Source organism: Apodemus sylvaticus, chromosome 2 (assembly GCF_947179515.1).
Source record: "Apodemus sylvaticus chromosome 2, mApoSyl1.1, whole genome shotgun sequence".
In the NCBI taxonomy this organism is placed as follows: domain Eukaryota; kingdom Metazoa; phylum Chordata; class Mammalia; order Rodentia; family Muridae; genus Apodemus; species Apodemus sylvaticus.
In genome coordinates this window covers 16,511,235-16,536,588 of record NC_067473.1, presented here as the reverse complement: position 1 = coordinate 16,536,588, position 25,354 = coordinate 16,511,235, and the positions used below count along the sequence as shown (strand labels likewise).

Genomic DNA, 25,354 nt, shown 5'->3' with positions numbered 1-25,354 from the left:
TGATTTGCCTGATTCACTGGAGTTTTGCAGTGTATATTTTTTTTTTAAAGGCTTTAATCATGTCTGTGTTAGCCATTCCCTTGATTCCATTGTTTTGTTTTTCTTCAGCTCTAGTTATGAAGAGGATGGAATGTTCACTGGAAATGAGCCAAACATGTAGGCCTTTGGCATTTGTAGTTGTAAAATTATATTTCAGTATTGTACTTCTCATATGAAAAATGATATTTACCCCAATAAAAATGAGCATGAATTTCAACGTCAATCTAGTATACAGAAAATACCCTCAATAAATATTACTGAAACAGTTTGGTTTGATAACCATAGACATTTGAGATGTCCAACTGTATTACACCATTTGTCAGCATTGTAAATTTAATTTTTCAAGTCTACCTTAGAAATTGTGTTGAATAACAGTTACCCAAAAGAAAGTAGAAAAGAACCATGATCATAAAGATATATCCTTCCGTTGACTATAGTCACCTTTTGGAATTATATAAACCTTTGGGAATAAATTTTATCTCACAAGCAGTTGAGACTACCATATTTTTAAAATCTTTAATATATCTCTCTCTAGGATACTGTTTCTTTTTATCTAGATTATTTTATTAGTTAATTACTAGAAAAGTCTAATCTGTCTTCACACTTTAATAAAGTGATAAATTGTTAGTACCACATAATTGATGATAAAAACTGCAGGATTATAGAAATCTAAAATACTATTGTAGGTACTTTGGTTAAGAAATCTATTTGGTTAAAGAAATAAATTTTATTTGAAGATGTCTACAATTTTTGCACACCCAATACACAAGGTCTGCAGACAGATCTCAAAGAGAATGAAACTAAGAAATCCATTATAATTGTCATGTTTGACAGCATACAACACAACAACAGCATGCATATCTTCACTTCATGAAGATGAAATGCTTTCATTTGTGAACTTATAAGATTGTACTAAGTCATTTTAAGGTTACCTTCAGGTTTACAATTATTTATTCTGTTTTTCAGGCTATAATTCTTTCAGGATTAATTCAAGTTTGGAGTTCATGTGTTTATCTGAAATACATATGAACAGGAAACATACATCTGAAATTGTGTGAGAGTGTGCGTTGTTAGGAGGCATAATATCACAGTAAAATCCCTGATCCCTATGATCTATCGATAATGGTCTCTAAGGGGAAAGTGTGTAGATTGTTTTAAAGATGTTTCCATTGAGACTAGGCTTCAGAACCCTTCATTATGATTGGCTATGGTTTTCTACAATGAGTTCTTGTTGCAAAAAATACGTATAGGGTTTCATTAACATTACTGCCTAAATATGACAAGAACAAGAAAGACAATAGTTATGCTGAAGTGGATGGGGGAAATCCCAGGAGGCCTCATCCCTAGACAACTAAGAAATGCTAACAGCAGAATAGTCTTCTGCAGGAAAAAGCACAACAGTTTGTTATCTAACACTAAATGATCAGCTATGAACATATTGATACAAGTAACACTATCAAAATACTGGCTGAACAGGTTTTATTTATGTATTTAGAAATATATATGCATATATGTTTATTAGTACATGCATACATGTAACATTTAAAAAAAGAAGCCATAACTTTGAAAAAGAGAGAGAAGGGGTATGTGAGTGGGAGTGTTTAGACAAGAAAAGGGAAGTAAGGAAAACATAATTTTACTATAATCTCAAAAATAAAAAAATAATATTAAGAGTATAATCATTCAATCAAAAAGGGCCAACTTAAACATTATCAAACTCAAAAGATGAATCATGGTATGCACTCACTAAATAGTGGGTGTTAACCTAGAAAACTGGAATACCCAAAACATAATCCACACATCAAATGAAGTACAAGAAGAACAGAGGAGTGGCCCCTTGTTCTGGGAAGACTCAGTGAAGCAGTATAGGGCAAAACCAGAACGGGGAAGTGGGAAGGGTTGGGTGGGAAAACAGGGGGAGGGAAGGGGGCTGATGGGACTTTCTGAAAGTGGGGGTCCAGAAAAGGGGAAATTATTTGAAATGTAAATAAAGAATATATCAATAAATTAAAAAAGGGGGGGGCTGATGAAGACATAGCTCCATGAATTAGAATTTGTTATACTCTTCCAAGGAATGTGAGTTTAATTCTCAGCATCCATGTGAGATGGCTCATAACTGCCTATAATTCTAATTCTAGGGAGATCTGATATATCTGGCCTCTACAGGAGCTCTGCACATATTCACAAACCACCTTCCGCACAACAAACAGACCTAAATGTTAAATCTTAAATTTGTTTTAGTTTATAAAAATTGTTTTATATCATGAATATTTTGTCTGCATATTTACCTCTGCACCACAAGTATATCTAATGCCATCAGATGGAGCACCTGATTGCTTGGAACTAGAGTCAAAGGGGGGTAGTGAGCTACCACATGGGTGATAGGAATCTAGCCCTGATACTTATGCAAATATAATAGGTGCTATAAACACAATGCCATTTTTCCAACTCCCCAAATAAAATCTTATTTATGAAAGATTTTACTTTCAGGACTCAAAAAAGAAAAAAAGTTTTAGAAAAGAAAGTAAACATTGGAAAACACGTGCCTCATAAGGGAAAATTATTGAAACTGTAAAATTATCTACTAAACATCAGTAGTAAGGCACGGCAACATTTATAAAATAGAGAACTAAAGACATTAGTGTCCATCTTACCGATAAAAACATACCCAATAAGCATGTGAGCTCATACACTATATTAGTATCAGAGAAATACAAAGTAATACAACATAACTGGACACCTACTGGGATGGACAGACCTACTAGGATAGCCATACCTACAGTGCTGACAACAGTGATGCTAAAAAGAATCCCATTCATCACTAATAAAAATGTGAATTGATTCAGACATCTTGGAAATCATATTGGATAGTTTCTAACAAAACTAAGTACGTAACCCAACAAATATCTATCTTATGCTTTACTCAAAATAAATCAAGAATTTATATACACAAAATACCATGTATGTGTATATTTTATTTGTAGCTGCCAAGGCTTGGAAGCAAATTTATCCCTTCTGTGGGTGAATGGATGAATTACAATATAAGCAGACAATGAAATAGTATTCACAGAAGCAAATATCACATATGTCTGATATGAACACTATAGAAGGACAGATTATTTAGCAAGAGGAAAAGGACCAGAAGGTTAAGAGAAGAGCCAAGATACTGTAATAAATGAATATAAGTAATATGTAGTAAAAGAAACTTTGAAAATACAATAATAACACCTTTATTTAGCATACTAAATAAAAATTTTACAAAGCACAAGAGGAAGACATACCATGGAATTTATGACAGTCTTATACTTTGTTGATGCAATTAAAATGATCAGTTTTCGAAGGTTACTGCATGAACTAGTTTAATTTATAAATTAGGGTCTCGTTATATAACATATTTTATAGTTCTAAGTTTGGTATTAATTTTTTAATTCGATATATTATTTATTTACATTTCAAATGATTTCTAATTTCCTGGCTCCCCACTCCCCTAAAGTCCCATAAGCCCTCTTTCCTCCCCCTGTTCTCCCATCTACCCCTTCCCACTACCCTGTTCTACTTTTGCCCTATACTGCTACACTGAGTCTTTCCAGAACCAAGCCACTCCTCTGTTCTTCTTGTACATCATTTGATGTGTGGATTATGTATTGGGTATTCCAATTTTCTAGGCTAATATCCACTTATTAGTGAGTGCATACCAATCACTAATTAATATTTAATAATTAATATCTTTTGAGACTGGGTTACCTCACTTAGTATGATGTTCTCCAACTCTATCCAACTGTCTAAGAATTTCATGAATTCATTGTTTCTAATGGCTGAATAGTACTCCATTGTGTTTATATACCACATTTTTGCATCCATTCTTCTGTTGAGGGATACCTGTGTTCTTTCCAGGTTCTGGCTATTATAAATAGGGCTGCTATGAGCATAGTGGAGTACATATCTTTTTTACCTGCTGGGGAATCCTCTGGGTATATGCCCAGGAGTGGTATAGCAGGATCCTCTGGAAGTGATGGACAGGAATTCAAGGCCCATACCTAAACATAGTAAAAGGAATATACAGCAAACCAGTAGCCAATATCAAACTAAATGGGGAGAAACTTGAAGCAGTCCCACTAAAATCAGGGACTAGACAAGGCTGCCCCCTCTCTCATCTTTTCAATATTGTACTTGAGGTACTAGCTTGGGCAATTAGACAACATAAGGAGGTCAAAGGGATACAAATTGGAAAGGTAGAAATCAAATTATCACCATTTGCAGATGATGTGATAGTCTACCTAAGTGACCCAAAAAACTCCACTAGAGAACTCTTACAGCTGATAAACAACTTCAGCAAAGTGGCAGGTTATAAAATCAACTCAAGCAAATCAGTAGCCTTCGTATACTCAAAGGATAAGCAGGCTGAGAAAGAAATTAGGGAAATGACACCCCTCACAATAGCCACAGACAGTATAAAGTACCTTGGTGTGACTCTGACCAAACAAGTGAAAGTTCTATATGACAAGAACTTCAAGTCTCTGAAGAAGGAAATGGAAGAAGACCTCAGAAAATGGAAAAATCTGCCATGCTCATGGATTGGCAGGATTAATATAATTAAAATGTCCATTTTGCCAAAAGCAATCTACAGATTCAATGCAATACCCATCAAAATCCCAACTCAGTTCTTCATAGAGTTTTAAAGAGCAATTCACAAATTCATCTGGAATAACAAAAAGCCAGGATAGCTAAAACTATTCTCAACAACAAAAGAAATTCTGGGGGAATCAGTATCCCTGACCTCAAGCAATACTACAGAGCAATAGTGTTAAAAACTGCATGGTATTGGTACAGTGACAGGCAGGCAGATCAATGGAACAGGATTGAAGATCCAGAAGTGAACCCACATACCTATAGCCACTTGATCCTCGACAAAGAGGCTGAAAACATCCAATGGAAAAAAGATAGCCTTTTCAACAAATGGTGCTGGTTCAACTGGAGGTCAGCATGCAGACGAATGCGAATTGATCTATCCTTATCTCCTTGTACTAAGCTCAACTCCAAATGGATCAAGGACCTCCACATAAAGCCAGACACTCTGAAGCTAATAGAAAAGAAACTGGGGAAGATCCTTGAGGACACCAGTACAGGGGTAAAGTTCCTGAAGAGAACACCAATAGTGTATGCTCTAAGATCAAGAATAGACAAATGGGACCTCATAAAATTACAAAGTTTCTGTAAGGCAAAGGACACCATCAAAAGGACAAATCGGCAACCAACAAATTGGGAAAAATCTTCACCAACCCTACATCAGATAGAGGGCTAATATCCAATATATACAAAGAACTCAAGAGGTTAGACCCCAGAAAGCCAAATAACCCTATTAAAAAATGGGGTACAGAGCTAAACAAAGAATTCTCACCTGAAGAACTTAGGATGGCTGAGAAACATCTTAAAAAATGTTCAACTTAATTAGTCATTAGGGAAATGCAAATCAAAACAACCCTGAGATTTTACCTTACAGCAGTCAGAATGGCTAAGATTAAAACCTCAGGAGATAGCATGTATTAGCGAGGATGTGGAGAAAGAGGAACACTCCTCCACTGCTGGTGGGGTACAACCACTCTGGAAATCAGTTTGGTATTAATTTTTAAAATATATTTTATACACAGACTAGAGTTAAGCACATATTGAAGATACAGTGACGATTTCTAAAGAAGTATATAATAAGCATGTTACAATGTATCTATTCTGGAACTTCCATGTTATATAGGAACATTCACAAAATGGACCAATATGTGTATTTTGTCAGCTTCATATCTTTTGTACTAAGACTTTTTCCTTTTTTCCCCTTCTTTGAATTTCCCATAGACTTACTGCTTTCAAACACCTGTATTCCCTTTTTGGGTTCATCAGAAGGACTGGATTTCCAGACTCTTCTTCTGGATGAGGAGAGGGGCATACTGCTCCTAGGAGCCAAAGACCATGTCTTCCTTCTCAGTCTGGTTGACTTGAACAAGAACTTTAAGAAGGTAAGTTTATTTGAAAACATCATTGGTGGATTCACTGAATTTCTTCTGTGCCCTTTGTCTGCTTTGTGTTACATGACACACTGTCACTCAGGAGGGCTTAGTCTTACATATGTAAAAAAGAACACAAGGCATTTAAAAACATATCTGATAAACATTTTATGCTTTTAGAGATTTTTGTACATACATATTTTGAGTTACAAAATATAAATTTGAAGCCATTGAAAATATGAAGAAAGGCAACGAAAAAAATAGTAATATCTACTCATGTATTAGAAAAGCAAACATCTATAATGAAGAAATGGCAGGTGAATTAATAAAAAATAAACATGTATTCTTCCCTGAACAAGTATCAATAAACCAAATTTTATTAATTATTAGTTAATAGCTACTGATATGATCTGATATTTTAACTTTTTTTCATTATACTTTATTTCACATCTTAACAAATTTCTACCAAGGCCTAATGATTCTGAGTTGATAAGGATTCATAGTGCTACAAGTATATATTGATACAGATTTCTTATCACTTAAAGGAAATATAGAGAATATAGGTGACATCTGAGTAAAATTCTCCAGCAATGATATTTTCCACAGATACCAGTCTGAACAGTTTGCAAAACCAGAAATTTTCATAAAAGCTAAAGAAGCCTGATGTGAGACGATGAAGCCTGGTTTGAATACAATGAAAAGACAAAAACATATTAGAGAAGGCATAAGAAGAAATTACTTGTTTATATTACCTCTGCAACCCAACTAACAGTGTGGGGCGGCGCCTCCCACTTGATGAAGATCATGGAAATTAAGTCCAACTTCAGAACTGACCAGTGCTAGTGAAATTCAGAGGTGGACAGAATTTTCTAAACTCCCTTTTGCCTAATCCCAACTGACTAAAACATAGAACTGTATTAAGACAGAAAGCTTTCTCTATTATTCATTGCCAATCTACATATGGTTGAGCAGGAAAGATCACCTATCCTGCTGTTCAACCTCAAAGCTTGTACTTGTATCTTTGATTTAATCCTGGACCCACTTAAATGAGAAACAAGACTGGTAGAATACAAAGACTACATACTGAGGCTAAAGATAAAAGCCAGGTCCTCTAGGCCCATCTCAATATTCATATGTGAACTACATCCCAAAGGGGACAAACTCTATTTTGGTGACCACATCAACATTCATCTGTTAATTGACCTCAAGTATCTGCCCATTTCTGAACTATTGACAGGACAGGTCAGAAATGCTTATATTGAAATATGATCTAACTCAGTGAGAACATTAAAAATTGAGAATGGTTCATATTACCTTAGCCCAGTAGTTCAGAACCTTTCTAATACTGTGGCCCTATAATACACCCTTATATTATAGTCACTCCCAACCAAAAATTTATTTTGTTGCTGCTTCATAACTGTAATTTTGCTACTGTTATTAATCAAATATAAAACAGTGACATGCAGGATATTTGATATAAGACCCCAAAAGGGTTGTGACCTATTGGTTGAGAACCACTATCCTAGCCCCAAGTTTGGAAAGATCAGCTAACCCTAAGCAAGGGAAGAAGGGAGGAATGGCAGAAGAAAGAAAGAAATGAAAGGAAGGAACAAAGGAAGGAAGGAAGAAAGGAAAGAAAGAAAGAAAGAAAGAAAGAAAGAAAGAAAGAAAGAAAGAAAGAAAGAAAGAAAGAAAGAAAGAAAGAAAGAAAGAAGAGACCAAAAGCTATCAAATAGATAAATGGATGAGGAAGATGGTAGTATACTAATACTAATAATACCTAATAGAAACTTTTCACCTATTAAAAGAATGAAATCAATCACTTTCAAGAATATAAAATTGGGGATTTGTCTAATAAATTAAGTAATCTAGACATAGGTACAATTACTGTATGATCTTGCTCAAAAGTAGAATTTAGAAATCTGTCATAATGATTGAGAGTAATCTTGTAATCAGCAGCTGGGAGACTAGGAAAAAGAATAGGAAAAAAATGATTCACAGGTACTAAGTCATCTGTCGACAGGTGCTAGAAGGTCAAATGTGTGCTATTATGGACTAGTATGATTGGATATGAGGGTTATAAATTGTATCTCCCCAAGAGCTCAAAAAAAGCAGTTATGGTAGTATACACCTTTAATCTTAATACTCAGGAAGCTGATGCAGGAAGGTGGTGATTTCAAGGTCAGCTGTGTAAAATTACTATCATAAAGAAATGATATATGAATTGACTCAGAAGTTTAAATCTGATTTAAATCATTTCATTTGTACATGTGTTGAATATGAAATGGTATCTACCAGGTTTATACAATTGTCATGGCTTACATGTCAATTTAAATTAACTTTAAATTATGTCTTTAAAAATCATCAAAGGAATGCATACTTAAGTCCAAAATGGATTCTCTATCATATCCTACAAGTTAGCCAGAAGTGTTAAAAAAAAAAGTATTTTGTGCTCTTGATATTTCATTATAGGATTTATCCAATAGCATTTTCTAAGAGTTCAATAAATAATGTTTTCTACAGTAATACCTATAGATACTAAGTCTAGATGGATAGAAAAATTAAAACTGTGAAGTATGTGACCTATTCATAATTTATGATGAATGTGACCTGTGATTGCTTACTTCCCTTCAGGAGAGTAGAAGTCTTACAAGTTTTAGGTAAACCTGAGTCATATTGAACAAGGAGTGATACTAAGACATTGAACATCTTATATTATTACATTCATCTATAATGATCGTTCTTTGAATCTTTAATGTATAAGATGCATTTCATAATAAAATATTAGTGACTTGGTTATTTCACTAAGGTTTCATCTTTAGGTTTAGTCTACATGTAAATACTTACCTGCATAGGTGTTATTGTTGCCCGATTAGCGCATAAATAAAAAGATTTTTTTGCACATTTTCATCCTATTCTTTTCTTCTTTGTTTGTTTGGTTAGTTTTGTTTCTATGATATCAGATCTTAACTCCGTAGCCCACGCTCCTTATAAGCCTTCTTGATCCTCTACCTGTTGTTTCCTGAAGGCTCGCATTACAGGTATGAAACATCACATCCAACACAAAACTTGCTGTTCATGGTGTTTAATTTTCTAAATCTATAGCACTTAACATTGCAGGCATTAGGCCCTAAATACAATCACAAGTACCACCAATAAAAGAAAAAAGCAGACTAAATATGTGGAAAATACCGTGCTATATCTAACATATGATAGTGTGAGATAGAAAATAATGCTTTATTAAAAATTAACTTATTTTCATCAATGTTTGTGGGTATATGCATGCATATATGTTCATGTGTGTGAAGATGTAAATAAAGTGTATGAATGAATGTAGGATCTCTTCCTTTATCATTCTTCATGTTCTTTTTGAGACAAGATACCTCACTATATTTGGAGCTCACAGATTTCACTTGTGTAGTAAGCTTGCAAGCCTCATGGATTCATCTTTGTCCTCCTCTCCAATGCTGGAATTCCAGATGCTTGCCTCCAAATCAGCTCTTATATATGGAGGCTGGAATCAAACTCCAAGTACTTCACTGACTGAAACATCTCTTATCTTCTGCTTCCTAGTACATAAATAGACAAAACAACAACCACCACAAAACATGTGTGTGTGTGGGGGGGGGATGCACATATATACTTTAATACCTGAGTAAAACTGGCTTAGTCTATACAATTTTCTTAGATGTTCAGTACTTGGATGGAACGCTTCTGCTTTTAAATCATTTATCTTTTCAATAGTTTTGTATACTTTTGATATTTAATGTAGGAAAAAATGAGTTGATTCTTATATATGCTCAAACTTGCTAAATGTCTTTGAAAGCAAATGTCTACATATGTATTCATGGAAGTTGTGTTTCTATTAGAAAAGGGAAGATAAAATATTTCCATGAGTTTTCATTAAATTCTCTTAATAAAAATGTATTAACTTAGTGGGCAAATTTTAAAAATTATATGTATCCTGTAGCCTACATATTATTTAAAAGAGTAGTTAATGAACAATTGAATTTAAGGTATGTCCTCTATTCTGACACTGTTTCCATTCTATTTGTTCCTAAGGTTATATTTTTTAATTATTCAGGAATTTATTTAAAAATACGTATACTCCTGCAAGAAATAGATGGTATTGAGTGATATTCCACTTATCAGTAAATATCTTAGTGGAAGATGACACATTCTACATATGAGGCTAAGGAAAATGTTTTAACTATGAAGTCTTGATTTTATACTATCTGGCTTACAATTCATTTTCCCAAATATGTCTTCATTTAGTATAATGACAATAAGCAATTCATGCTTTTAAGAGAATCTGTTCTTGCTCTCTACTTTGCCTTCAGGGTTTGGAAGAAAAGGTTCATTTATCTGAACTGAGTGTATTAGATCATTGCTTAAAATAAGTTCTGATAGCACAACTTCCTTTTGTGACTATTTTAAGCAGAACTTTTTTTTGGCGATATTCCATGCTCCAACTGTGCTAATATTTAATAAAGTAAATGTTTATAAAATATCTATTTTGCTCATGACATTCTTGTACTAAATGATTATTTGAATACTTTATGTAATTAGAGGTTTTCCACATAACTGAAATGTCTTTGTACCTCTATAAAATATGCAATTCATAAGAAGGTCATACATGGAATAGAAACAATTTCTGTTTATGTAGGTATCAACCATTTAAATTTATATAAATCACTCAATTGCTTAAAGGTACTTCACAGTAGCCAGTAAGTGTTGAGATATAGTACTTCAGCAGTGTTTAGACCTATATGTTTGCATTGGCTCAGTGCCCTTCGGCAATGATCCAGGCTACTCCGTGAAGGAAACCACACATGTTGGGGCTCTGAGGTTTGAAGGGTATTCTTTGTATGCTTCAAAGTTAAAGCAGTCTACACCACATAATTGAGTTATGAGTGTCTGGTTGTTAATATTTTCCCCAGGGAAATTTTAAAATTTCTGGGAATAGTACTCAATTGGAATAAGCAAAATTTAGCATACAATGTGTATGTCAAATTTGTATACTCACAAGAATGTGCCTACTGAAAAGTAGCCATTGTCATTCACACATACACACAGGCATAGTAGGAACACAAAACACAAAGAAGTACCTAATGATTCCCTTTACATTGTCATTACTCTTGGTCAAGCTATCTTTTGACTCTAGTATGGTGAATCATGCAAGTATAGACAGGCTTTTTGGAACATTTTGACTACCTAGGGAATACATACTATGAAGTGTTTTCCATTTTTTTTAAATGTTCTAGCATTTAGGAAAAATGGCATACCCTTACTCTTTTGCATAGTTTGCATTTTTTAATGGGGAGGGAATTATTTCTGTAGAGAATGAAATTCTGTACAGATGTAAATGTAATATGTGTCAAGGATGTGAAGTTGTATACTTTAATCAGAATTTCCCCCAAATTGGTCCTTTAATCAAGGGAAAGCCAGTGTATTCCTTCTGGGACAGGTTTTGAAACAGATAATGCTTGTAGAGTTTTACTTTGTCTTACTTCAACACCAGATCAAAATAGATATTTAGAACCACTGAAAAGTGACTCCATTACAAGAAAAGGACACAGAATAGTAACTAACATGTAACTCTTGTGTGTATGACACCAGATAACAATGATGACATGAAGGATACTTTTTGAAATATTAGTAGGTTCTTCAATTCAGCACCTGGGAGAGAGAAGCACACAAAGATCAGGAGCAAAGAGACAGTTCAGTTCTAGCAAGAATCTCAGCTGGCAGGATTATGCCTATGGCAAAATTTTCAATATTCCCAATAACAATAATGATATAAAATATCAACCAGCCAAGATTTTTATTTTTCTTACATCAAATCCTTTACCATGGCCGCCAGAATTAAAAAAATAAAATAATAAATAAAAGAGTCTCTCCACTGTATATATACCTCTTGCCATTCTTTGCCTGTGAGTGATTGTCACCTGCTCAGGTTTCTAAGGCTCTGAGCTCATTTTCACCTGTCTCTAATGCTTCTCACGGTATTCAAATCCTTCCACGTTACTTTATAGCGTGCCAAGTGAATGTAGGAATGCCAGATATCCTACCTTATTCTATGAAATTAAGATATTTCATCCAAGTATATACTCCTAAGTGTGAGAGAGATTTCAAACTATTTTTTGTCTTTAAAAATGTCAATTTCTGTATATTTTTTAGTTTTCAATTGGTGAATAACCAATTTATGCATGGGTTTTAATGAAGAAGCATTCAACTAAGAATCAAAGAACTATAAATATGTATGGTATGTGCTGGGTAAAGTAGCCCTGTCTTGCTCTAAATTTATTTATTTATTTATTTATTTATTTATTTATTTATTTATTTATTTATTTATTTATTATGCATGTGAGTATTTTGTGGGCATTTATACCCTCATGCCAGAAGATGGCATCAGATCGCATTATAGATAGTTGTAAGCCACCATGTGGTTGCTGGGAATTAAACTCAGGATCTCTGAAGAACAAGACAGTGCTTCTAACCACTGAGCCATCTCTTCATCCCCTCCATGTCTTGCTTTTAGAAAAGTAACCCATAGTTTTGGATAATTATTCCATAGTTTTGGTAGGTCCTCTGGCAGTACAGCCTCTTGTGCCCACATGCCTGGTAGAAGAAGCTGCTTCCTCTGTGGCTCTAAGGAAGGTAGAACAATGAGGAGGAGCACATCAGGCTCTCTACCACGAAGCTGTATTCACCAACCCTGAATGTGTGAGCTAGGCTCTTATTATGCAGCTCAAGCTGACTTTGAGCTCACTGTGTAATCCTAATCAAGTTCCAGAATCTCCAGTAATGACCTCGATTTGAGAATATAGCCTGTAGATGCTGTGTATGGATCTAAAGTAAGACAAGAAGAAAGAAAGAAAAAAGTTAAAAAATATACTTATGTATTTATTCTAGTAATACTATGACTTAATAGTAGAATCTGGTGGCCAAGGAGATGATGGTACTACCACATGCTGAGGTCCCAGTTCTTTCTGTCCCTGTCAGCTATTCTTGTTGTCAACAATATCCTCAGGTTGGTACAACATGACTTTAATAATACAAAAGGTTCACAGACAGATCATTACAGGAATAAAGATGAAAACAGTTTATAAATAACTATACTATAAATATTTTTGTTATATTAAATAGGGCATTTTATATTATATATTAAATAGGACATTTTTTATTTCTTATACTCATTGAACTTCTAGTTTTAGCATGAAGAATGCTATATTAGAATATGAAATTTAGTTTTCATATAAATGTTTACATGAACACCAACTTCATTAATTCTAGTTAAGGATGCAAGACATAGAAGTTATAAAACATGTCAAAAATATTTGAATATCTGAGATGAAGAGACAGATCACATATCACAGGAGAAATACAGAGAAGAGGAAAAACCCTGTCATGCTTAGATTTGAATTAATTCAAAATATATGAGAAAATTTTGAAATAATAGAAATTAGTAAATTGTAAGTGGTTCACATTTGAAATTTGTTTCTCATAAGTATTATTTTCTTTTGTTCAGTTAGGATAAGGAAAAACATGTTTCAGAAATAAAACAGCAAAAGATCTTGTCTCTTTCATTAATAGTAAGGAAGCTGAGATTTCCTTCCCAAGATATTAACAACCTATCCCATGTCTGCAGTCAGAAAGTACGAGGAAGAAATTCAGGTGTATCTGAGACAACTGGTTAACCATACACAGGCAGATTACTACTCTTTTGTAAAGGATTCAGTACAGCCATGTTCAGCACAGTTGTGATAATAATGACTATTGACATTTTTAAATAGACATTAAGGAACTGTGGTTTCTAAACAAATAATTCTAAAGTGTATTATCTGTGACTTTGCAAATGAACCCTGTCTTCCTCAGTCAATTTTAACTTGTTCTAGCAATGATTCACAGAGCTGGAGCTTTCTGTAAATAAACCTCAGTTATAATACACAAATCCAATTCCTTTGATTCATTTTACCTCTTTATTTTTATTTCATCATGGCTGACAGTAAACTGAAATATCTAAAATGCTCTGTTTAGTTATACAACTTGATCAAACTTCCATAACAAACTTTCAGGATGTTTTTTCCATCTGAAGATATTTTGTATGTTAGAAGCAGTCCAAGGCTGTGTGGGTAGAATGAGTCTTCATCTAGATGTAAGTATGTGTCAAGTAAGTGTCTATTTTACTAGCACTACTGTAGATGCTTCTATCTGTCTCCTGGCCTTGTCAGAAACTTGACTTTCCTTTATAGGCACCTTTGTTTAGATTATGAGATTCAGGCCTTACCTCTTTGTGGAGTTATTTCCTTTATAGTTGTCTACATGAGGGGGACTGCATTGTTCCACTGAAGTATGGAGTTTCACTATGAAACTCCATACTTCACTATGAAGTATGGCTTTTACTACAGCAAGACTTTCACTTTTAGAGTCTTCAGTTGATTTTCTTGAACTAGACCTAAGATCACCTCATTGAAAAACCCTTTGCACAAGACTTATTTATTCTTTATTTTAAAGTGTGTGTATGTCTGTGTATGTGTGTGTGTGTGTGTCTGTCTGTGTGTGTGTCTCTGTGTGTGTCTGCTCTCTGTCTGTCTATCTCTGTGTGTCTTTGGGGGCATGTGCTTGTGAGTCCAGGTGCTGAATAGGTCAGAAGAGTCAGATGCCCTGGAACTGGAGTTAGGAATAGTTGTGGATTGTTAGACATGGGTACTGGGAATTTGAATGAGTTCCTCTAAAGTAGTAGTATATAAGGGTTGGAGAGATGGCTCAGCAGTTAAGAGCACTCACTGCTATCCCAAAGATCCTGAGTTCAAACCCCAGCAACCACATGTTGGCTCACAACCACTGTAATGAGATCTGACGCGCTCTTCTGGTATGTCTGAAGACAGCTACAGTGTACCTACATATAATAAATAACTAAATCTTTAAAAAAAGGAAACAGTATGTACACTTAACAGCTGAAACATGCGCATCCTAAACTTACAGTGTGCCTTCCTCTCAGGGAAGAGAAGCTTCTTGTCATATGTGGGACATTTCAACATTACTTTTAGAAGGAATACCACATTCCTTCATTTGTTAAGCTGGATGCCAGCTTTATTTGACTTTAAGAGAAAACAACATGGCAGTCAAGTGGGACAACTCATCAGCTTCCAGGAGGAGATAAAGAATAGAGAGAACAAAGTTAACATCTTTTCAGTTGGGGTCACAGAAGGACAGCATGTTCAGGAGTAGAGGACAGCAGACAGCTGTGTGGGAATTTGACTAGGAAGAGTACGTGCTGAGAATGAGTGATAAAGTCCAGAGTTTTGGGGCAAGTATGCTTAGGTTATTGGAGACAGGAAAAGGAAATAAGTGGGTAGGTACTAGAAAAGAAGATCCGTAAGCTACTTGCCACATTACTGTTTAGATCATAGCTTCTGTCCATTCCAGTTTAGCATGGCTCTGGTTGATCCCACAACAATCATCATATGTCTGAACATACTCTGAATGTGTAGGCTAATACCGGTTTAGCCACCAAGTATGTCCACTGACTGCGCTGTTACTTATTGCCTTCTTGCTTTTGACACTGACTCACAGGAAAGCTGGAAAAAAAGAACTTTTAGATGATCCCCAAGGCCCTTACCCTAATAAGCTCTCGAGGGAACCTTGTAGCACCAAAAGTGAACTCACTCAGACAAAAACAAATTCCTCAAGGGGAAACAACAAATTCAGATCTCCAATTTCCATACCTGTTATTGTTGGACATGGAAGGAATAACGATCTAAATGAACCTTGATTATCAAATTTGAAGATTTGTACATCTTTGAAATACACCACTTCAAATTTTTCCTCAGTTGAAATTTTCCTTTGCTCAGCAAATTATGCTATCTAACCCGTAAAATAAAATCTCAAAAGAATGCTGCTTTAATTCCAAAATGTCATGGAAGAGTTACTTCATATCATTCACAAAGAGTACCCATTGGAATCTCATGGGTAAGAAAATACTAATAGCCTTGTTATTACCCTCTGAAATATTAATAAAATCCACCAAACACATCTTTGTTTTATATCTTGTTTCTTATGATTTTTTTCAGTATTATTTTTGTTGGATGACAACAAAACTATAATTAAGAATTTTCTCTAAAAAATATAGTAAATTCGTTGAAGCATTTTAAACAATCTCCAGAATTAAATTACAGTTTGCTTTTATTTTAAAGTAATGCCTAATCATCTTTATACCTTTATCAACTTCATTCATTTTTTCTCTTGAAACTGAGGTTTTAAAATTAAATATATGTAAAATGTTCAGTGAATGGATACAGCAGTAATCCAAAGTGAATTTCCCTTGATCCTTTTAGCTAGGATAACACAGATAGATAGATAGATAGATAGATAGATAGATAGATAGATAGATAGATAATTAGATAGATAGATAGATAGATATAGATAGATAGATGATAGTTGTTGGTATATGTTGTTGATATTATATATATATATATAGTTGTTGATATATATAATCATCTAAAAGAAGAAGGAGAAGGCAAAGAAAAGAAGGAGAAGGAGAAAAAGGAGAAGGAGGGAGTGGAGGAGAAGAAGTTTGTTGGCAGGTTAAAATTATATCACTAAGAAAGTTCAGGAGTTGAGTTAGGAGGAGGATTCTGGGTGAACCAGGTCAGCTTCAAATAAGTAGTGACACACACACACACACACACACACACACACAAAACTTTAAGTAAAAAGGGAAGCTTATTAACTGAATCCCAACAAAAACTGAAGACTTAAAGACTTAAATCTCCACTTACAGGATTAAAGTCAAACTCTCAGTATATTGCTTAATTTTTCCTTGTAAATCATCTTAAACTTATTTTTTTAATGTAAAAGTACTTTTTCCCATTTATGGCTAAAACTATATAATGTGACAAAATAATAAATGTGCTCTGGATTAAAAAATAAATAAAGCTTTCCCATGATTTTCAAGTGAGATGACAATGCATCAAAACAACATAAAAATGCTAACCCTTACTTACTTAGAATAAAGCATGGAAGTTATTCAAAACTCTATCGTTGTGGCTCATGAACAATAGCAAACAAACAAAACCAAAATTCTTCAGACGGGACAATTTTATTAAAATTAAATATAAATTACTTAAGGTAAAACTTCTAAAAACTAAGAAAAATCTAAAGTGTTAGACTATAAAGTGATTCTATGTTATCAATGCAAAGGATTTTTACTTCCATATCCCAATAACAGTGTGGCTTTTTTTCTTGTGCTCATTATCGAAATGGACTAATTACAAGTGTACTTGATACATTTGAAGCTCATCAAACTATGCCCTTATCTATTTCAGCACTCATGAAATAACTGAGTTTGCAACTGTCAATCCATACTTTTGCTGGAGGGTTTAAGCACCATTCATTGCTAAAAAGAAAGGAAGGCCTTTGCTATTTCCCTCTCCGTGGGAAGTTTACAACTAAGTTCTATAGGAGAGGCTCCTGCCCAACTTGTTTTATGCTGAGTACAATCAGAAATCCCTTTATAAATAATAGCCTCTGACTAGAATCCTATTCATTCTGTAGCCAGAGAAAACTACACACAATGTTTCATTCTGTGCACCTCTTGTTGTAGAGAAGAGAATTAGAGTAAATATTTTCTTCACATAAGGTTTCTACTGATGAAAGATGCAATTTTTTTAAAAAATTTTTTTATTCGATATATTTTTTATTTACATTTCAAATGATTTCCCCTTTTCTAGCCCCCCACTACCCAGAAGTCCCATAAGCCCCCTTTTCTCCCCCTGTCCTCCCACCCACCCCTTCCAACTTCCCCGTTCTGGTTTTGCCCTATACTTCTTCACTGAGTCTTTCTAGAACAAGGGGCCACTCCTCCTTTCTTCTTGTACCTCATTTGATGTATGGATTATGTTTGGGGTATTCCAGTTTTCTAGGTTAATATCCACTTATTAGTGAGTGCATACCATGAGTCACCTTTTGAGTCTGGGTTACCTCACTTAGTATGATGTTTTCTAGCTCCATCCATTTGCCTAAGAATTTCATGAATTCATTGTTTCTAATGGCTGAATAGTACTCCACTGTGTAGATATACCACATTTTTTGCATCCACTCTTCTGTTGAGGGATACCTGGGTTCTTTCCAGCATCTGGCAATTATAAATAGGGCTGCTATGAACATAGTAGAGCATGTATCCTTATTACATGGTGGGGAATCCTCTGGGTATATGCCCAGGAGTGGTATAGCAGGATCTTCTGGAAGTGAGGTGCCCAGTTTTCGGAGGAACCCCCAGACTGATTTCCAAAGTGGTTGTACCAATTTGCAACCCCACCAGCAGTGGAGGAGTGTTCCTCTTTCTCCACATCCTCTCCAACACCTGCTGTCTCCTGAATTTTTAATCTTAGCCATTCTGACTGGTGTAAGGTGAAATCTCAGGGTTGTTTTGATTTGCATTTCCCTAATGACTAATGAAGTTGAGCATTTTTTAAGATGCTTCTCCACCATCCGAAGTTCTTCAGGTGAGAATTCCCTGTTTAACTCTGTACCCCATTTTTTAATAGGGTTGTTTGGTTTTCTGGAGTCTAACTTCTTAAGTTCTTTATATATATTGGATATTAGCCCTCTATCTGATGTAGGATTGGTGAAGATCTTTTCCCAATTTGTTGGTTGCCGATTTGTCCTTTTGATGGTGTCCTTTGCCGTACAGAAACTTTGTAATTTTATGAGGTCCCATTTGTCAATTCTTGATCTTAGAGCATACGCTATTGGTGTTCTGTTCAGAAATTTTCTCCCTGTACCAATGTCCTCAAGGGTCTTCCCCAGTTTCTTTTCTATTAGCTTCAGAGTGTCTGGCTTTATGTGGAGGTCCTTGATCCATTTGGATTTGAGCTTAGTACAAGGTGATAAAGATGGATCAATTCGCATTCTTCTGCATGCTGACCTCCAGTTGAACCAGCACCATTTGTTGAAAAGGCTATCTTTTTTCCATTGGATGTTTTCAGCCCCTTTGTCGAGGATCAAGTGGCCGTAGGTATGTGGGTTCATTTCTGGATCTTCAATCCTGTTCCATTGATCTGCCTGCCTGTCACTGTACCAATACCATGCAGTTTTTAACACTATTGCTCTGTAGTATTGCTTGAGGTCAGGGATACTGATTCCCCCAGAATTTCTTTTGTTGCTGAGAACAGTTTCAGCTATCCTTGGTTTTTTGTTATTCCAGATGAATTTGTTAATTGCTTTTTCTAACTCTGTGAAGAATTGAGTTGGGATTTTGATGGGTATTGCATTGAATCTGTATATTGCTTTTGGCAAAATGGCCATTTTAACTATATTGATTCTGGCGATCCATGAGCATGGGAGGTTTTCCCATTTTTTGAGGTCTTCTTCCATTTCCTTTTTCAGAGTCTTGAAGTTCTTGTCATACAGATCTTTCACATGTTTGGTAAGAGTCACCCCAAGATACTTTATACTGTTTGTGGCTATTGTGAAGGGGGTCATTTCCGTAATTTCTTTCTCAGCCTGCTTATCCTTTGAGTATAGGAAGGCCACTGATTTGCTTGAGTTGATTTTATAACCTGCCACTTAGCTGAAGTTGTTTATCAGCTGTAGGAGTTCTCTAGTGGAGTTTATTGGGTCACTTAGGTAGACTATCATGTCATCTGCAAATAATGATAGTTTGACTTCTTCCTTTCCAATTTGTATCCCTTTGACCTCCTTATGTTGTCGAATTGCCCGAGCTAGTACCTCAAGTACAATATTGAAAAGATAAGGAGAGAGGGGGCAGCCCTGTCTAGCCCCTGATTTTAGTGGGATTGCTTCAAGTTTCTCTCCATTTAGTTTGATGCTGGCTACCAGTTTGCTGTATATTGCTTTTACTATGTTTAGGTATGGGCCTTGAATTCCAGTTCTTTCCAAGACTTTAAGCATGAAAGGATGCTGAATTTTGTCAAATGCTTTTTCAGCATCCAATGAAATGACCATGTGGTTTTTTTCTTTGAGTTTGTTTATGTAGTGGATTGCATTGATGGATTTCCGTATATTAAACCAACCCTGCATTCCCGGGATAAAGCCTACTTGATCATGGTGGATGATCGTTTTGATGTGTTCTTGGATTCGGTTGGCAAGAATTTTATTGAGTATTTTTGCATCAGAGAATTTAAATCCTTGGGACCAATCAGATACCATAATAAATGAAGATTTTTTATGAGACACCCTACTTAGTTTCACACTGTTTAATCTTTTCCTGATGCCTACTGTGCACATGCTGTCCTGTAATCAGAGCTGTGAAACAATTGCTCCCTTCATGGATGTGCCGGCTCTTACGCTCTGTGCCGATATGCAGGTCCCATCTGCTCACTGTGATGGACTAACTGTCAAACTGGTGGCAGGCTACTCAGGCTTCGGCCAAAACTTTGGCCAGAATGCCTGAGCTTCCAATTCTAAAGGAATCTTCAAAAAATGTCTTGACTGCTCAGTTATGTGTACATTACAGGTCACAAGGAGGGTAGGAAAAAAGCAATGCCCATTGTGCTGGTCATCACTAGTCACCAAACTCCAGTAAAGCACAGACTCCTTTAAGAGATACTGAAGTATCATAGTGTGACTCAAAGAAAATGAAGAAGAAAGGCTAAGTATACAGGGAAGATCAAGGATTAAGTACAGGTAATAGACTCAAGCCTTGGAACTGAACTGATTGGCATGCTGGGAAATAAGGAATCTATAGACATGCCTACAGGCAAGCTGGGGGTTAGGTGGGCTCTGTGTTCTGATGGAGATGCAGCAGCAGCTTGGAAACTTCGTGCACTTATTATATACAGTTGAACAATGAAAGAGTAGCTAATCTCAGTAGTAGTCTCTGTAGGTAGAACAGTCTCAGGCTGCCTTCTTATGTGAGGATGAAGCTGTGGATGATAGATTCTGCATACAATGTTCACATTAGGACTATGACCAGGGAAAGGCTCTGTCATTCCATAGGTCTGAAACTTTACAGTACTTCACATATCATTAATCATGTCAAAAGTGCATTCACTAATGGCATCAACTGCTCCGAAGTCATTGATATTTTGATTTTAGTGGCGGACATGTGCTTAAAGTACATTCATTCACTACTGAAAATGTAAGATGTAATGTGAAGCTAAACAGCTTATATCCTCAAAGGCTGTTCTAATTGCTTAGCAGGTCACTGAGTTGAAAAAAAGTTGAATCTGGTTGGCTTGGATACATGATGGTTTTTCTTTATTTGAAAGGTTTATTTTAAATAAAGAGTATTTCAAAATTAATAAAGATAAAAATCATTATTAAAAAGTTTTTCATAAAGATTATAAAAATTTTAGAAATTAAAAGGAAGGAAATGAATATTACAAACAATATTCCTTACTGCTCTCTGGGAAAGCATGGACAAGAGTAATTGGAAAATAAGTGGGACATTATCAAACCATTCATGTATTCCTTAGAATTTATTTTAATTTTCTAGTTTTCCCCTCTCTTTCTTGCAATATATAGTTCTTTTGATTTACTGCTATATCTTCCTACTCTTCTGGATGATGCAGCTATCATAGAGACTAAGTAGGTCAGGCTCCCTCTTTTCACAGTGCATCTTATTATAAAAGAAAATAGTTGATGAAGAAAAAGGAAACAAATCGTTTTAAATTGTTGTATTGCCTTTGGATTGTGGTATTCCTGGGAAGCCTTGTAGTATTTATGAGATAAGCTTTCCTTGGGAGATGTTAGGAGACAGACAGCTGTCCATATCACAATCATCCATAAGAGGTTAAACATACAGAAGAAGAACAAGTCCCACCTGCATCCACCTTGTGTACTGAAGGATTTCTTGGAAACCCTGTAGCTTTACTTTGATATGTAGTTAAAATGAAAATAAAAAAAAGTAGTTGAGTAGTCAGACTTTTCATCTGTAACATTCTCTACCCATGGCCATTGTAATCACTCAAGTTTTACCTTTGAAAGTGCCCTCATTTTGCTTTTCAATATTTATGAACTCAAGTCTACCTCAGTCTCTCTTCAGAATTAGAGTTGTCACTGTTGTACATGTTGTTCAAATCCTGTACCAGGTCTCATTAGCTCAACATTTTCCCAACAATCAGTCATAGATACTCCTGACCTTTGATAGAAATGTCTGCTGTCTGTGAGCTTCTGGATTTGTGTCTCTAATTAGGTTTTCTGAACACATTGCAACTTCCTCTTTGGTGTCCTATTCAGTCTTTTGGCATCTCTGAAGTAGGCCAAAGGGCATTTGACAAAACATTGCTTGCTAACTTGAGTCAATTAAATTGGCCTTTAAAGATGAAACAAGGAGCAGATATAATTAGGATTTCCTTAGGATGTTGTCATAAGGACTTATCATTATTTTAATGTTTCCATAATTTCCCTAACATTAACTACTTAAAAATAAATTGAGTGACATTTTCACCTTAATACATGACAACTGTAAATGAATTAAATGAGTTGTAAATAAAGAATAATAATGAATCTCCTAATTTATGAACAAACAGTAATTATAGGGATCTCACATTATTTTATTTGTAAGTTTCTTGATACATTCCTACAAAATTAAGACAAATGCTCAAAAATGTCAAAACTAAAACTACTGTTTTGAATTTGTTTTGATCTTCTATTTAGAAAAAAAAACAATTAAAGTAGATTTATTTGTAGATGATTGATAACATGCATAATTGACCCTACATATTCCACTGGAAAACTCCTACAGCTGATAAGAACTTCATTGGTGTGTCTGGATACATATTTAACTCCTAAAACCCAGTTGTTTCCTACTTAAAAAAGACAACTAGATTAAAAAGAATCAAGGAAACAGCACTTTTACAATAAACTCAAAAACATAAACTATCTTTCAGTAACATTAACCAAGCAACTAGAGTTTTATGATAAAAACTTTAAAATATTGTAGAAAGAAATGGAAGATTTGAGAATATGCAAATATTGCCTAATTGTTAATTAACTATTTGTTAATTGATTAGTAGGATTTTTTCTTTTAACATTCCAACCAGTTTTTCCTCCTTCTAATCCTCCTAGATACCTCCCATTTTCTTCTCCTACAGATCTACTCCTACTCTGTTTCCTCTTCCAGAAAAAAACAAAAACAAACAGACAAACAAACAAACAAACAAAAACGGGTCTCTACAAGAGAGACAAAAGCCGGACAGGGCAAAACAAGATACAGTAAGACAGGTGAAAGCCCTCATATCCAGGCTGGACAAGGTGACCCAATAGGAGGAAAGAGTCTTGAGGGCAGGCAAAAGATTCAGTGATATACTCACTTCTCCCAAACTATTATTTTAAAATCATATTTTTACAACTACAGAATAGGTCATTTTTAATAATTTCATACAGTGAAATTATTATTAGATCTCTTTTAAACATAATTTTATGGCAATGTGAGTGGATATAAGAAAATACTGAAGATAATTTTCATTTAATAAAAACTGTCTTTATTCATGTTAACAATCTATATTATATCAATGTAAAATTAAAACTATACAAATATTTTACATATCAATGTTTGATCATTTTAGATAGCATAAAATAATATGAAAATGATAAATTATTAACTATTGTAAAAGCTATGTTGATGTCATAATTTAAGATGATTAAGTCAGTATGTTATAGACTATGGGTGCTCATTTATATTTGTTTTAAGATGTAGACTTCTAATCTAGAAACTTTATAAACTTATTTATTCTGTTTTCCATTTTTTGCTATCAAATAGTGTATAAAAATTACCACTCATATTTAAGCGAATTTCTAAGTCCTAGATTTCAGTTGTGGATCTACCAGTCATTACACTTCAGATGACTTTTCCATACGTATCTAAAGTCTCATAAACTATCTCTGATTTTTGTCTACCTTGCTTTTAGAAAAAGAGTCAGATTTACATTTGCAATCAGTGATATAAAAAATATCTACAGTTTCAATGACCACTGAAAAATGATAGCTGTAAATAGCTTGTGTATACTACAAGTAACATTTCTCTTGGGAATGCTCCAGGACTGTCAAGGTACAGATACAATGCTAAGCACAACACTGGTTGCCATAGGAGTCTTTGCTAAGTAAGAGAAAATATCCGTTAGACCTTATCCTGTCAGATAGTGAGGCCTAGTGAGGGAGCCTGAGCCTTTGCTAGAGTTTAGAGACCTGTCTCAGTGACTTCTCTACTGGAGTGACTCAGTACAACCTGCTTAAGCCTGCCCTTGCCAAGCTACTACTGATGTCTAATAACTTTATTGGCCCTGTCAGTCACCCCAGACCCTTCCTCACAGTTCCCCGCCCCCTAAGTCATCTCACCTCAGCAAAATACCCCACCTCCTCTCTTAACCCTATATAAACAAAAGACTCATACAATGAGTTTCTGCTTTGTCAGACTCCTGGTGGCTTGGGATGGTTATTCCCCAGAAGGGGGAGATCAGAGCTGGTGATACCATCCAGCTTCAGCCCTGGAGAGTCTCTGGGTTCTCTCCCCTCGCAGAGACCTGCAGACAGAGAGCCAGCAAATACCTGTCAATGACTTTCTATGAGACCCACCAATTTGTAAACCAGATGTGTATGCTTTGTTTTAGCCTGCTTAATGAAACTTTTAGGGTTGTGTGAGAGACAATTGGGTCTACCTGCAGACTCTTGTCTTTTGGGTGTCTGGGTTGTGTGAATCCTGCACTTAGTGTTACAATACATAGCAAAAAGAGACTATTACTTTATTTTGAAGAGACTATTACTTTAAGAAAAAAAAAAACGCCTTCTTCGAAGCATTATGTTAATCTTTGTGCCATTATACAAATAAGTCCAGGATACCTTCTATCTTTATCAAAGGGTGATGCAATTGTTTGGGTGATACCCAAACAATGTGGGTTAGAAGGGGGATGAAGAAAATGACATGTGCTAAAACTCTGTTTTGTTAGCAGAGATTAGAGGATTCATATAAAAATGGTTTCAGTGATTCAACAAATTACCAGTGCTTAAATGACATATACCCTCAGGTCAAAAAATAGTTCTTTAAAGTTGTAATTAGCTTTATTGCATCACCGACTAAGATGAAACAACTAGACTTATAATTGTATGATTCATGTGTACTAACCATAAATGTGTAATAAGGGTATTAAAACATGTTTTAGATATTTATGTATATTGCAGAAGAAAAAAAAAGTAATTGCTTTATTAGTGCATAGGACCCAAATGAAATTAAACTATTAAACTGTTCAAGATGAAACAGGGCATTAGATATGAGACTATCAGGAACACCTATTTGAAACAATCACTCAAAGGAATTAAGAAAGACAGATCACCAGGAACACTCCTTAATTCTC

The 25,354-nt window shown here is 35.0% G+C and overlaps 1 protein-coding gene across 1 annotated transcript in view; it reads left to right on the top strand.

Annotated features, from left to right (window-relative positions):
- Sema3d (semaphorin 3D) overlaps positions 1-25,354 on the top strand; it is a 209,526-nt gene that overhangs the window by 92,487 nt on the left and 91,685 nt on the right. Inside the window, exon 3 of the mRNA XM_052173132.1 lies at positions 5,887-6,047. Coding sequence (XP_052029092.1) covers positions 5,887-6,047 — 161 coding nt within the window. The remainder of the gene's footprint in view (positions 1-5,886; positions 6,048-25,354) is intronic.